Source organism: Pleurodeles waltl, chromosome 9 (assembly GCF_031143425.1).
Source record: "Pleurodeles waltl isolate 20211129_DDA chromosome 9, aPleWal1.hap1.20221129, whole genome shotgun sequence".
NCBI lineage: Eukaryota > Metazoa > Chordata > Amphibia > Caudata > Salamandridae > Pleurodeles > Pleurodeles waltl.
Window position 1 is genome coordinate 94439936 of NC_090448.1, and position 14335 is coordinate 94454270.

Consider the following 14335-nt stretch of genomic DNA (forward strand, 5'->3'; position numbering starts at 1 on the left):
TCTAACCAAGGCTCTCCCCACAGCTAAAAGAGACCCTGCACCGCCTCCGGATGGAGACACCATTAGTGATCAGCTATGCATCAACAACTGAGTTTGTCTGCTCTGGCGTTCATAGAGCCTGCCAGATGTTGAACCAACAGGGTTCCAGCCATGTTCAGCGACACAAAGCCTCTTGACAAAGGGTCCATGACCTCACGCTGTCCTGCTTGTTGCAGTACTGCATGGTGGTGGTGTTATACGTGAACACCTGCACCACTTTCCGTTTGGTAGAGGGAAGGAATGCTTTTAATTCAAGCCTGATCAACCGAGCTCCAAAATATTTATGGATAGTCCAGATTCCGCCGAGACAAGAGACCTCTGATTTCCGCTTCTCACATGTGGCCCCTCCATCCCAGGAGTGCTCTGTCACTACTGTGCGATCCGGCTGGAGAAGGAGGAGGGATCTGCAGTTGACCCAATCCCAATTCGAAAGCCACCACTGCAGATCTTGCGCAGTTCCATCCAAGATCTGGGGCAGGTCAGAGAGGTTTCCCTGAAGCAGCGCCCACTGGAACTTCAGATCCCACTGCAGAACCCACATACACCATCGGGCATGTATCTATAACGGGATGCAGGAGGCCATGAGGCCTAGCAGTCTCGGAGTCATTCTCACCGAAATCCAGGATAGAGGCTGAAACATCGGGATCGCAGTCTGAATATTCTGGACTCGCTTTTCAGGAGGTTAAGGCCAGAACTGCACAGTGTCCACTACAGCTCCGATGAAGGGGAGCATCTGAGAGTGAGTCGGGTGTGACTTTGGTACGTTTATAGTGAAACCCAGCGAATGCGGACAGTTCGCTGTAGACTGAAGGTGGGAGACGACAGTTTTGCTTTTGAAGGCGAGCATGCCTGCTGCAGTCAGAGGTAGGGGAAGACTGAAACCCCTAAACCGTGTAGATGAGCTACTACCACTCCTATCACTTTCATGAACACCCGAGGGGGAGTTGGTAAGGCCGTAGGGTAGCACAGTAAAATATAAGTGCTTATGTCCTACCACGAATTGCAAGTAGCGTCTGGGCGGGCAGGATGGATATATTGAAGTAGGTGCCTTGCAAGTCCAATGCTACCATCCTGTCAACAGGGTTTAAGGCAGACAGGACCTGAGCCAGGGTGAGCATTTTGAACTTCTCCTTCCTTAGCAAGAGATTGAGGGCCCAGAGGTCTCAGATAGGGCAAAGGCCCTTGGCCTTCTTGGGCACCAGAAGGAAAGCGGAATAAAAACCACAACCTACTTCTGAAGCAGAGACCCTCTCTATGGCTCCCTTGGCCAAAAGAGCTGCGACTTCATAGCTGAGAAGTGCCAAATGATCATCTGGTAAGCGGTCGTAAGACAGGCATGGGCAGGTGTAGTCTTGAAGGGGAGGGAGTAACCCCTTTGGACTATTTGCAAAACCCACCTGTCTGTCCTGAAGATTCCCAGTGGGGCAGGTTGTGGCAGATCCTGCCTTCAACAGGTCTGGGATGTTGCGACTGACTAGGAGGGTTTGGAGTCTTCAGCAGGGCACTGGTGGACTGGGCAGACCTCTGATTCCCTGACCCATGAGATTCTATGTCCACGACCATGCACAGGCTGCACAGCATGTGCTGCTCGGTGGCCGGCAGAGAAAGGATGCGGAAGGGAGCCCCTTCTGTGAGCACAAAAGGGATGGAAAGTGGACTGCGCTGGGGGAGTGGCTGCTGAGAGACCATGGGACCAAGCCCTAGCCCAGGACTTCTTGAAACGCTCGAGCGCAGAGTCCACTTTGTCTATGAAGAGATGGGTGCCATCGAAGAGCGGGTACATGAGACTGTTGGACATTTCCTAAAAAGCCAGATGTCCTCAACCAGGCGTGGTGCTGCAAGGCCAACATCAACGCAACTGGTCTGCCCAGTGAGTCGGTCGTGTTTAGACTGCAATGTATCGTGAACTTGGCCGCATCCCTGCCATCAGCAACAGCTTGGGAGAAGATGGCCCGGGCCTCCTCCAGGATCTGCGGCAGCACCTGCATGACCATAGCCCATAAGTAATGGGTGTAGCAGCTCAAGAGGCAAGCAGTGTTCATGGCTTGCAATGCCAGACTAGAGAAAGAAAACATCTTCCCAAACTGATCCAGTCTGATTCCCGATCCGGAGGGGCACATGGGAATGCACCAGATGAGGAAGAAGCCTGGATGAGAAGGCTCTCCGGCGTAGGGTGTTGGGACAGGAATTTAGGGTTGTCAGCGGCGATTGTCCTATTCAGAGGAGCCCCTGTGCTGGGTCTGGACCAGGTACCCTGTAGGACCTGGCCTGGCAGTTCACAATGGACTGGACCCATAGGGAACAGTGTCAAGACTGATTTGCATATGGCTAGGTCCAAACTGGGGTGGCATGGTGAGCAAAAGGATGGATTAAACCCAGATCTGTGACTGCGGATTGAGTGTCTGAAAAGTTTCAGCACTCCGTCCATCATCCTTCTGTGTTGCTAATGTGCGGCCAAGGAAAAGCTAAAGCAGTTGGTGGTATTATCAGGGGGTGCAGGTTGATTGTTAATGCAGAGTACGGCCACTGAAATTATGCAGGAAAGGTCCAAGTTATGCTGCAGGGTTGAATAAATTATGTGTCAAGATAAGGCAAATTATACAGCAAAATGCAGCACAGTTGGCAATATTTCAATATTTTGTCATTTTTAAACTTGCTAACTCTCTGGACATTGGGTGCACCTCATTAGTACCAACTTAACCAAACATAGCAATAACAACAAAAAGGGGAAAAGTCCAGCTTTGCAAAGGGCTTTCCACTGTGCAGTAACACTTGTAGGTACATATTTAGCAGCTTTTGAACAGCTTGAACTACAAACAATTTAGTTAAAACCTGGATTTTGTAGCAAACGCAGGAAATATATATGCGGCTCCACAATCGCAAAATCCCAGTGGCCCAGACTAAGAGGCAAGTCCGGTGTCATGTGTATCCTATATGCGGCTAGATTTTTATACATGGAGCAAAAATTTAGTCTATTAAACAAGAGTTTTTTGGGTTTTTATTTTCTTTTTTTTTTTTACAGTGGGCATGCTGTACTAACATTTAAAGGTGCTATCAAATATGATAATGAAGAAAAAGGAGGCTCCAGGAATTAAAAATGTGCCTATGATTACATAATTTGAAACCAGTTTATGGTTTAGGTTGAGTAGATTATTTAAGTCGTTAGACTTGCAGGTCTAGTAACATTTTTATAATCATGAGGGCTGATCACAGAATCCCCATTTTGAAATGCCTTTTTACTAGTCTTATCTTCTGGCCTAAATAGTTTTCTTACATTTTTAAGTATGTTTTTCCTTGAACACTGCAAATGCATAAGAAAGCAGAGGCTGCTCTTACTTTTAGGGTGGCTCGAGGCAGGCTTCTATGTGGATTTCTTTAGAAAGTAAGCCATCAAAGTTTGGCTGCATCGCCTATTAAGTCTTGGAGACAAAGCTGGAGTGATGACAATCTGTAAGCCAGAGACGCCTGGGCCAAAGTAGCCAGCCAAAACCATAGCACTGCCAGGACATGTTTAAATCATCTAGATCATGGCACAAGAATATCCAAGTTGTCCACCTGAACACAAGCTGGACCACCAGGAGACCCACCTGAATAACGTTGCCATACTGGATCACCGTGCCCAACAGCTTGCGGTTTTCTGTTTCGTTCTGCTTCTTAACAGCTTGCGGTTTTCTGTTTCGTTCTGCTTCTTTTCGAGATCAGCTGCATGCTATGGAAGAAAATTAAAATTAAGTGTAAGAATTAAAACAGTTAGATGGCTCGACCGGTTTCTAGTTAATTCGCTTTACACTGCATACACTGAAAAGAGCTGCTTTGTTGTAGCAGACGTGATGAAGCTTGCATCTATAACTATCTATAGGCTGCGTACAATTTTTCCACATAGTGATTGCGTCAGTAATAAAACCTTTTAAATCAAAGTGGTATTCGCTAGATGACTCGAGAATTACTTTACTCTTTCACTGCATACAAGGCCTCATAAATCGATGGCAATGTCAGCTTGCATATTCCTGCATCTTAGTGTTATCTACTCTTGATCCACTCCTACTTCACAGAAATGCAGCGGCTCACGAGGATCGCATGAGGATTTAGCATACCTACAAACAACTAAGTGTTAAGATCGAGTGGTGTAGGAAGTTGGCTCTGTATATACTATCTCAAAGTGAGAGATAGTATGCACAGAGTCCAAGGGTTCCCCTTAGAGGTAAGATAGTGGCAATAATAGATAATAATGCTCCATTTTGTGCTAGTGTGGTCGAGCACTAGGCTTATCAGAGGGTAGTGTTAAGCATTTGTTGTACACACACACAGGCAATAAATGAGAAACACACTCAAAGACTTAACTCCAGGCCAATCGTTTTTATATAGAAAAATATATTTTCTTTATTTTAGAACCACAAAATTCAAATTTGAGGTAAGTACATAAAATGCAAGGTACTTCACACAGGTAAGTAGAGAACTTTGATTTAAAACAGTAGTACACAGAGTTTGGTTAAAATGGCAAATAGCAATTTTACAAGTGGACACAGTGCAAAAATCAACAGTTCCTGGGGGAGGTAAGTATTGGTTAGTTTTTCAGGTAAATAAAGCACTTACAAAGTCAGTCTCCTGGGCATACGCAGTCCACCGTTGGAGGTTCAAGGCAACCCCAAAGCCACAGCACCAGCAACACAGGGCAAGTCGGTTGCAGAGGTCAAAGGAGGGCCCAAAACACACAGGCACTTATGGAGGAAAGGGGTGCTCCGGTTCCAGTCTGCTAGCAGGTAAGTACCTGCGTCCTCGGGGAGCAGACCAGGCGGGTTTTGTGGAGCACCTTGGGTGGGGTGGTGGGGCAGGGGGGGGGGGGGGGGGGGAGTGGAAGACCCACACAAGCACAGAAAAAAAAAAACACACCCTCAGCAGCACAGGGACGGTCGGGTGCAGTGTGCAAAGTAGATGTTGTTTGCTGTAGAAATCAATGGAGGGACCCAGGGGTCACTCTGGCAATGCAGGCAGGGCACAGGGGGGCTTCTGGGGCCAGCCACCGACTGGGCTAGGATGAGGGCCACTGCTGGTCACTCCTGCACTGGTAGGTAGTCCCTCTCAGTACTGCGGGCTGCGGGTGCAGTGCTTGGTCCAGTCAGGTTCCTTTGTTACCAGGCAGTTGAGCTCAGGGGGAGCCTCTGGATCCTCTATGCAGGTGTCGCTGTGGGTGTGTAGGGAGGTTGGCTCAGGGTGTCCACGTCGTTGGAGTCACCTGGGAGCCCTCTCTGCGGTGTTGGTTTCTCCAAACCTGAGCCAGGGGCATCGGGTGCTGAGTGGGAAGACTCACGCTTCTGGCAGGAAGTGAGTCTCTTTAAAGTTGCTGTTTTGTTGCTGTTTCTGGACTGAGCCTCTCTCCTCGAGAGATTCTTGGTCCTTTAGGTGCATGTCAGTCCTCAGAGGTCACTGGTCCCGCTGGATATGTTGCTGTGCAGGTTCTTTGAGTCTGGAGACAGGCAGGTAGGGCTGGGGCCAGGTCAGTTGTCGTCTCAGACGTCTCTGCAGGGCTTTCAGGTCAGCAGTCGTCGTAGGAATCTGACTTCCTGGGTTCAGGGTCGCCCCTAAATACTGAATTTAGGGGTGTGTTTCGGTCTGGGGGGATGCAGCCAATGGCTACTGTCCTGGAGGGTGGCTACACCCTCTTTGTGCCTCCTCCCTGAGGTGAGGGGGGCACATCCCTATTGGGGGAATCCTCCAAACTCAAGATGGAGGATTTCTCAAGGCAGGGGTCACCTCAGCTGAGGGCACCTTAGGAGCTATCCTGACTGGTGGGTGACTCCTCCTTGTTTTTCTCATTATCTCCTCCGGACTTGCTGCCAAAAGTAGGGGTTGTGTCTGAAGGGGTGGGCATCTCCACTAGCTGGGATGCCCTGGGGCGCTGTAACAGGCATGAGCCTTTGAGGCTCAGCGCCAGGTGTTACAGTTCCTGCAGGGGGAGGTGAGAAGCACCTCCACCCAGTGCAGGCTTTGTTCCTGGCCACAGAGTGACAAAGGCACTCACCCATGTGGCCAGAAACTAGTCTGGTAGTGGAAGGCTGGCACTAACTGGTCAGCCTAACACTAGGAATTGGAATGGTATACAGGGGAACCTCTACGATGCCCTTTGTGTGCATTTTTCAATATATCCCACACTGGCATCAGTATGGATTTATTGTGCTGAGAAGTTTGATACCAAACTTCCCAGATTTCAGTGTAGCCATTATTGGACTGTGGAGTTAGTGTTTGACAAATTCCCAGACCATATACTCTGTATGGCTACCCTGCACTTACAATGTCAAAGGCTTGGCTTAGACACTGTAGGGGCATAGTGCTCATGCAGTATAGTGCACCCTGCCTTAGGGCTGTAAGGCCTGCTAGAGGGGTGACGTACCTATGCCACAGGCAGTGGGTTGAAGGCATGGCACTCTGAGGGAAGTGCCATGTCGACTTAGTCATTTTCTCCCCACCAGCACACACAAGCTGTGAGGCAGTGTGCATGTGCTGAGTGAGGGGTCCCCAGGGTGGCTTAATACATGCTGCAGCCCTTACAGACCTTCCCTGGCCACAGGGCCCTTGGTACCAGTTACAAGGGACTTATTTGTGTGTCAGGGTTGTGCCAATTGTGGGAACAACGGTACAGTTTAGGGAAAGAACACTGGTGCTGGGGCCTGGTTAGCAGGATCCCAGCACACTTTCAGCCATAACTGGCATCAAGAAAAGGCAAAAAGTTAGGGGGTAACCATGCCAAGGGAGGCATTTCCCTACAAGTGGCATCTGCCTTTCGAGGCATGGATGTTTTATAAACTCACACGCTGAGCAAAGTCGTCACAGCCTTGCTCTCACTCTAAGTACGAGGGTGTGGCCTTGAAATGGATGAAACCATATTTAAGCACCATTTCAGAACAGCCTCTTGGTTAGTGTGTATGGCCACCAAGCAAAGCAAGCCAAATGGGAATGTGGGATGAGAACAGGAGCGGACAAATTGCGAAGTCAATTAAGGTCTTCATAATTGTTGCTCCTTCCACATAAAAATGTCAGTTCTGGATTCAATTTTTTTTTTTTTTTTTTTTTTTTAACACTGGGGAACATTACATCACGATAATCAATTTGATTACACGATAATCAATTTGATTACACGATAATGTTTCACTTTCATGGATACTTCAGGAGTAAGCAGAGATTATAGGCACACATACATAAATACTCACACAAACATGTATGCACACCTGTACATACATATATGGGATGTATAAATAAACATACATATAGGTTTGATATCTATTAAAATGTAAGTATTTGCATAATTAATCTTAAATTAATTTTATAACATTATTTTTTCCTAATATATTAAGGGCAATCACAAATTAATTATAAAATAAATACTATTCATCCCTAAACCCCAACAACCAATAACTACCCTTATACACTATCCATCCCTGTCCCTTAAAACTATCAATTCCAGAACCATAAAGTCCTTTTACCACTCATCCGTGAACCCTAACTTGTTATCCCTGAATCAAAAACCCCTTATTACCGTTTAATGCTAAGCATCCCTAAACCCTTTCTACTCCTTAGTACTGAATGTCATTTATAAGCAAAAAAAAAAAAGGAAAAATGTACACATTTATGTAGGAATTTCTAAAAAAAAAAATCGAAATTAAAAAAAATACTTAAAACGATTGCCAGTGGTTTCATAAAAATTTAAAACAGCTTAATAAAAATTTACTAAAAATACTGAAATGTAATATAGCTTTAATATTTTCAGTTATTAAAATTAAAGTGATAAAAGCATTAATTACAGGTGACAAAAATAAAAATGTACATTATATACACATCTATATTGAATGTTTCGTTTTAAAAATCTTACTTGTAAGCACTAAAATGTAAAGGGACTGAAATCCTAACCTGTAATGTACCAACTTCTGGGATACTGACTGAAGTTATTTTGTGCTTGGGACAAGTAGGCCCAACCCCCTGCAGTACAAACCCTTTGGATCTTCCCCCTTACAGGGAAGGGAACTGTCTGCAGTTGAGCTAATATTTGTGTCCATATGTTAATGCTGTTCGAACGTTTGTGTATGTATGTGTATGTGTATGTGTGTGTATATATATATATATATATATATATATATATATATATATATATATATATATATATATATATATATGGTTCATTAATGCAAATCCTGTATTATTAGGGTGAGCAATCTAAATGTTGTATGGTCCACTACATTACTGACAGTGGTTCCAGTACACACATTTGAAAGGTTTAACAATATGAGGCTACGTATAATACTCCCGGAATGTTCTCAGTAGATGCAAATGTTTGCAGAAGCTTGTAAGCAAAATAAATGATTATTTGCTTTCAAAATAAAATGTTCAGAAAACAATGCAAGTAGGATTTATTTTTTCTAAATGACTGAAATTTAGGTTTCATTTAGTATACTGTTGATTATCCTGATATTTCCAGAAAATAATCATAACAGAAAAATCAAACTAATCATTTTCAACTAGATTAACCCCTTAGCTGCTGGGCCTTTTCCCCCCCAGTGCTGAGCCCTTTTTTGGCTATTTGGGGTAGTTCGCGCTTAGGGCTTCATAACTTTTTGTCCACATAAGCTAACCACGCCAAATTTGCGTCCTTTTTTTCCCAACATCCTAGGGATTCTAATGGTACCCAGAGTTTGTGGTTTCCCCTGGAGGAGACCAAGAAAATAGCCAAAATACAGTGAATTTTATTTTATTTTTTTCAAAAAAATGGGAAAAAAGGGCTGCCGAAGAAGGCTTGTGGTTTTTTCCCTGAAAATGCCATCAACAAAGGGTTTCTGGTGCTGAAATCACTATCGTCCCTCCTTTCAGGAACGGGCAGACTTGAATCAGAAAACCACATTTTTCAACACAAATTTGGCATTTTACTGGGACATACCCCATTTTTACTATATTTGGTGCTTTCAGCCTCCTTCCAGTTAGTGACAGGAATGGGTGTGAAACCAATGCTGGATCCCGGAATGCTAAACATTTCTGAAAACTAGACAAAATTCTGAATTCAGCAAGGGGTCATTTGTGTAGATCCTACAAGGTTTTCCTACAGAAAATAACAGCTGAAATAAAAAAATATTGAAACTGAGCTGAAAACAACAGCCATTTTTCTTTATGTTTTACTCTGTAACTTTTTCCTGCGATGTCAGATTTCTGAAAGCAATATACCGTTTTGTCTGCTGGACTGGTTGCGGGGATATAAAGGGCTTGTAGGTTCATCAAGAACCCTAGGTACCCAGAGCCAATAAATGAGCTGCACCCTGCAGTTGGTTTTCATTCTATCCTGGGTATACAGCAATTCATTTGCTGAAATATGAAGAGTGAAAAAGAGGTATCAAGAAAACCTTTGCATTTCCAAAATGGGATCAAGATAAGGTTTTGAGGAGCAGTGGTTATTTGCACATCGCTGAATTCCGAGGTGCCCATACTAGCATGTGAATTGCAGGGCATTTCTCAAATAGACGTCTTTTTTACACACTCTCTTATATTTGGAAGGAAAAAATGTAGAGAAAGATAAGGGGCAATAACACTTGTTTTGCTATTCTATGTTCCCCCAAGTCTCCCGATAAAAATGATACCTCACTTGTGTGGGTAGGCCTAGCGTCTGCGACAGGAAACGCCCCAAAGCGCAACGTGGACACATCCAAATTTTTGGAATAAAACAGAGGTGTTTTTTGCGAAGTGCCTACCTGTAGATTTTGGCCTCTAGCTCAGCCGGCACCTAGGGAAACCTACCAAACCTGTGCATTTCTGAAAACTAGAGACCTAGGGGAATCCAAGGAGGGGTGACTTGCAGGGCTCGGACCAGGTTCTGTTACCCAGAATCCTTTGCAAAACTCAAAATGTGGCTAAAATAACACGTTTTCCTCACATTTCGGTGACAGAAAGTTCTGGAATCTGAGAGGAGCCCTAAATTTCCTTCCACCCAACGTTCCCCCAAGTCTCCCGATAAATATGATACCTCACTTGTGTGGTTAGGCCTGGTGCCTGCGACAGGATAGATCACACAACGGTCAATGTTGGTCCTTACGTGAGGCAGCTGTTGACCCTGGGGTGATCCATTCCTGACACAGGCACTAGGTGTAGGCACTCAAGTGGGGTAGTGTTTTTATCAGGACAGGTGAGGAGTCACTGGGTGGTAGGAATGTTGTGGATCCCAGCATATTCCTGTAGTTTGTGTGACAGAAATGCGAGAAAAATTGAGTTTTTTTCTCAACATTTCAGCTTTGCAGGGTATTCTGGGTAAGAAAACTTTGGGGAATCCACACAAGTCACACCTCTGTGGACTCCCCCAAATGTCTAGTTTCCAGAAATGTTTGGGTTTAGTGTGTTTCTCTATATGGCCGCCGAATCCAGGACCAAAAACACAGGTGCCTGCCTTACAAAACCAGTTTGTTTTGCCATAGACAATTTTGATGTCTCCACAATATGATTTGGGTGGTGGAATTTGGGGCTGAACTAAATTGGGGAGCTCCCAAGAGAGCATTCTCTCTCTGCTTGTTGCCGCATTCACCTGCTCTCTGGGTTGGCCTAACCCACTATTACCCAGTTGCACGAACAGCTTGCGAAGGGACAGCAGGACTGTCCTCATCACCTCCCTCATAATGGACTGGAAGAAGAGTTATCGAATGGGACTCCTCTGACTGAAAAATCACTCCCAGAGTCTGCGCCATTGTCCTATCCCTCAGATGCTGTCTCAGTATCTGATCCTATGTCAGAGCGGTCCTCTATAACCCGAGTGCAGGCAGCAGTCATCCATCAAGATGCCATCTCTGCTATTGGCTAAACTGTTGCTCTAAAACACTAGCCTACGTAGACAGTCACAAAATCGATGGTGTGTGTGAGATACGTGCAACAGTAGAGGCCACCTTACCTGCGCTTCTTCCCTCAATCAGCACGTACTTTCAAGACACTCAAAAAACACCTTGTCACATACCATTCGTCACAGTTTTTAGCACCTCCTGCGCCCAGTCCAACAATCATTATTGGTGCTCCCACTCCCTCCTCCTCGGATTCCCTCATTACCACCCAGCAAAAGTGCCCTTCATCTCTCCATAGACTTTACTAATGTACTCAGCTATTTACATAAAATACAGATTTGCTCTTTGCAGTAGGCATATAAACCTTCTGCGCTTCTTTATGGCACTAAAACTGCCACTAGACAAGTCGGACCCTTTTCCCCCCAGGGAAACCACACACATATTGACAAAAGTGATATATATATATATATGACAGCCAACCACCTGAAACTCAACTCAAGCAAAACCGAAATAATCCTCTTTGGCCCACACAAAAACACCTGGGACCCCTCATGGTGGCCCACCACGCTAGGCCCTGCACCCACCCCCGCCAACCACGCACGCAACCTCAGCATCATCCTAGACTCCTCCCTCTCGATGACCCAAGAAATCAACGCTCTTACCTCCTCATGCTTCAACACACTCCGTATACTGAAAAACATTCAAATGCATCCCCACAGAGACCAGAAAAACTGTCACTCACGCACTCATCAGCAGCAGGCTTGATTACGGAAACGCCCTCTACGCCGGCACCACTCTAAAACTCAAGCGCAAACTACACGCATCCAGAACTCAGCAGCACGACTCATCCTCGACCTCCGCCGACACGAACACATCTCTCCACATTTCAAATCCCTCCACTGGCTCCCCATTGACAAAAGGATCACCTTCAAGATCCTCATCCTCGCACACAAATCACTCCACAACACAGGCCCTGCCTACCTCAACGAGAGTCACCTTCCACACCCCCACACGAAACGTCCGCTCAGCTGACCTCTCTCTCGCCTCTGTCCCCCGCATCAAACACACCACCACCGGCGGCAGATCCTTCTCCTACCTTGCACCCAAAACCTGGAACGCCCTCACAACCCACCTTCGCAAGACCCAAAACCTACTTCTTTTCAGGAAGGGCCTCAAAACCTGGCTTTTCGAACAGTGAACCTCCCAGCCCCTTTCCCTCCCCCCGTAACCCCCCCCCCCCCCCCCCCCCCAGCGCCTTGAGACCCTCACAGGTGAGTAGCGCGCTTTATAAATCTCTTTGATATAGATCTACCTCTATATATATATCTATATCTATATCTACCTCTATATATATATCTATATCTATATCTATATCTATATCTATCTACATAGATATATATAGATCTATATATACATCTATTTTTTTTTTAGTTGTTGTATGGTTTCCTTGGGGGCCAAAATGGCCCCCAGGGAAACCCTACAACATCTAAAAAAAAATATTGCCCCCACAGGGGGTCACCCTGCCCACGGGCGACCCCCTGTCATTTCATTTTTTTTTTTTTTTTTTGTGGAACCCCCCCCCCCCCCCCCCCCCAGGGGGCACCTACCTATTTTTTTTATTTTTTTAATTATGCCGGGGGGGGGGGGGGCGTTTTCCGGGGGGGCCGCCCCCCTAAAGTGAAATCCCTGGCGTCTAGTGGTGTTTCCTGGCCCCCGATCGCAGCTGTGCTGCGATCGGGGGCCAGGAAACAATTTCAGAAGGCCTCGTAAGAAAGGGGAGACTCTCCCCTTTCTTACGAGGCCTTATCAAAGTGTTTCCTGGCCCCCCCGATCGCAGCTGTGCTGCGATCGGGGGAGCCAGGAAACCTGAAAGTGTTTCCTGGACCCCGATCGCAGCACAGCTGCGACCGGGGGCCAGGAAACACTTTCAGGAAGGCCTCGTAAGAAAGGGGAGAGTCTCCCCTTTCTTACGAGGCCTTCCCGAACGTGGAAAAGGCCGTTTTCCCCATGAAAGCAGTAAGCGGCCGCAAGGCTGCTTCCTGCTTTGATGGGGAAAACACCTTTGAAACGTCAGCGTGCAAAGGGGTGGGTGCGGGGGCGGGGGGAGACACAGAAGCTTCCGTGTCTCCCGGGGGGAGATTAAAAAAAATAATAAATCCTCGGGTGTGACGCACCCGAGGATTTATTAATACCCTTCCTGGTGTCGCCCACTGGTCGTGACCCGCACCAGGGAGGGTGTGTGGGCGTCGGCCAGTGGCCGACGCCCGCCCCTAATAGGTTAAGGGAAACATGTAAAAAAACAATCACTGGCAAAGCCAACTGCTCAGACATTGGTAGTTAGTCTTTTGGTTTTGTCAATGTGTGTTTTGTTTTGACATGGCTTTTGTGACACTTAATGTGGGAGCTGTAAATCCCTCACTAGTGTAAAAAATTGGCAAAAAGCTAAACAAATTTGGTCTCAAAAAGCACACACTGACAGTAGTTCCTGGCACCAAACAAAACTACTCTGTGCCATCATGCTCCTTGAGGAACAGCAGAATGCTATCACTCACAGTAATGACAGGCGATAGATGGATAGAAAAAGAAATAGAATTTGAATAAAAACAAAATGTCTTGGTTAACGCCAGACCTAATAGGGGACCCAATTCTTAAATAAAGTCACAAAAGTGCACCCATAGTACATAGGTCTTTGTATTAGTGGCTTTCATGAAGTCACAAGAATTTACATATATAGACTAGGAAATCGTATTCCTGGAACATATTTGTGAACTGTATTTTAGCACGAGCAAATATGGATGTGTCCATTTGCTCATGCAAAATTCTGAGCATTTACAAGTTCACTTTCCCGCCAGCCACTTTTTTCCCCAACCCTGGAAGAACTTCTACTTCGGCCCTTGTCAGAAGCATATCTACAACCTTTCTTGGTATGGGAAAAGATTAGAGGCGAGCTGGTGAAAATCCTTAAAACGTGCACGTTAGCAGGTTTGCACAAACTCGAGGGCATTCCAGCACTGGAACTATTGCTTACTGCTTCCTTAGGCCCCAGAATGGAGACCTGTGGAGAGGTAGCAAAATAAGGAAAGTGCTATAGTAGGGCTTGAATTGCTAGTATTTAGGCCCTACAATAGAATAAGCCCTGGCATAATCAGAGATGCTATTATCAGAGCTCTTACATAATGAGTGTTGCCAGAATTTGTTGCAGCACTACATGGCAGCAAAGGGACAAGTAGATTTTTTTCCACAGGAAAAGTAGATGTATGAAGCAACCTGTCCCATGGACAAGTGGATATTTTATTAAATTCCACACCCCTGTCAAGGCAAGCAAATCCTTACATTTGTGTACTTTTATCAAAATAATGGATTGTTAAAACTGTGAGCAAAGGTCACCTTCCATAAGCTGATGAAATACCCCAGGTTTCATCTTTATTGGGGCACAGAAGTTGTGTTCCAAAAAGTCTGCCCACCACATCTGATGGTGTAGAAACCCACTAAAGACCCTT

The 14335-nt window shown here is 45.8% G+C and overlaps 1 protein-coding gene across 5 annotated transcripts in view; it reads right to left on the minus strand.

Annotated features, from left to right (window-relative positions):
- ITPR1 (inositol 1,4,5-trisphosphate receptor type 1) overlaps positions 1–14335 on the minus strand; it is a 1104774-nt gene that overhangs the window by 842304 nt on the left and 248135 nt on the right. For all 5 annotated transcript variants that reach the window (XM_069206352.1, XM_069206351.1, XM_069206348.1 and 2 more), the window contains exons 5-6: positions 3696–3748; positions 3627–3660 (exon numbers count right to left, since the gene is read on the minus strand). In XM_069206352.1, the coding sequence (XP_069062453.1) occupies positions 3627–3660; positions 3696–3748 (87 nt within the window). The remainder of the gene's footprint in view (positions 1–3626; positions 3661–3695; positions 3749–14335) is intronic.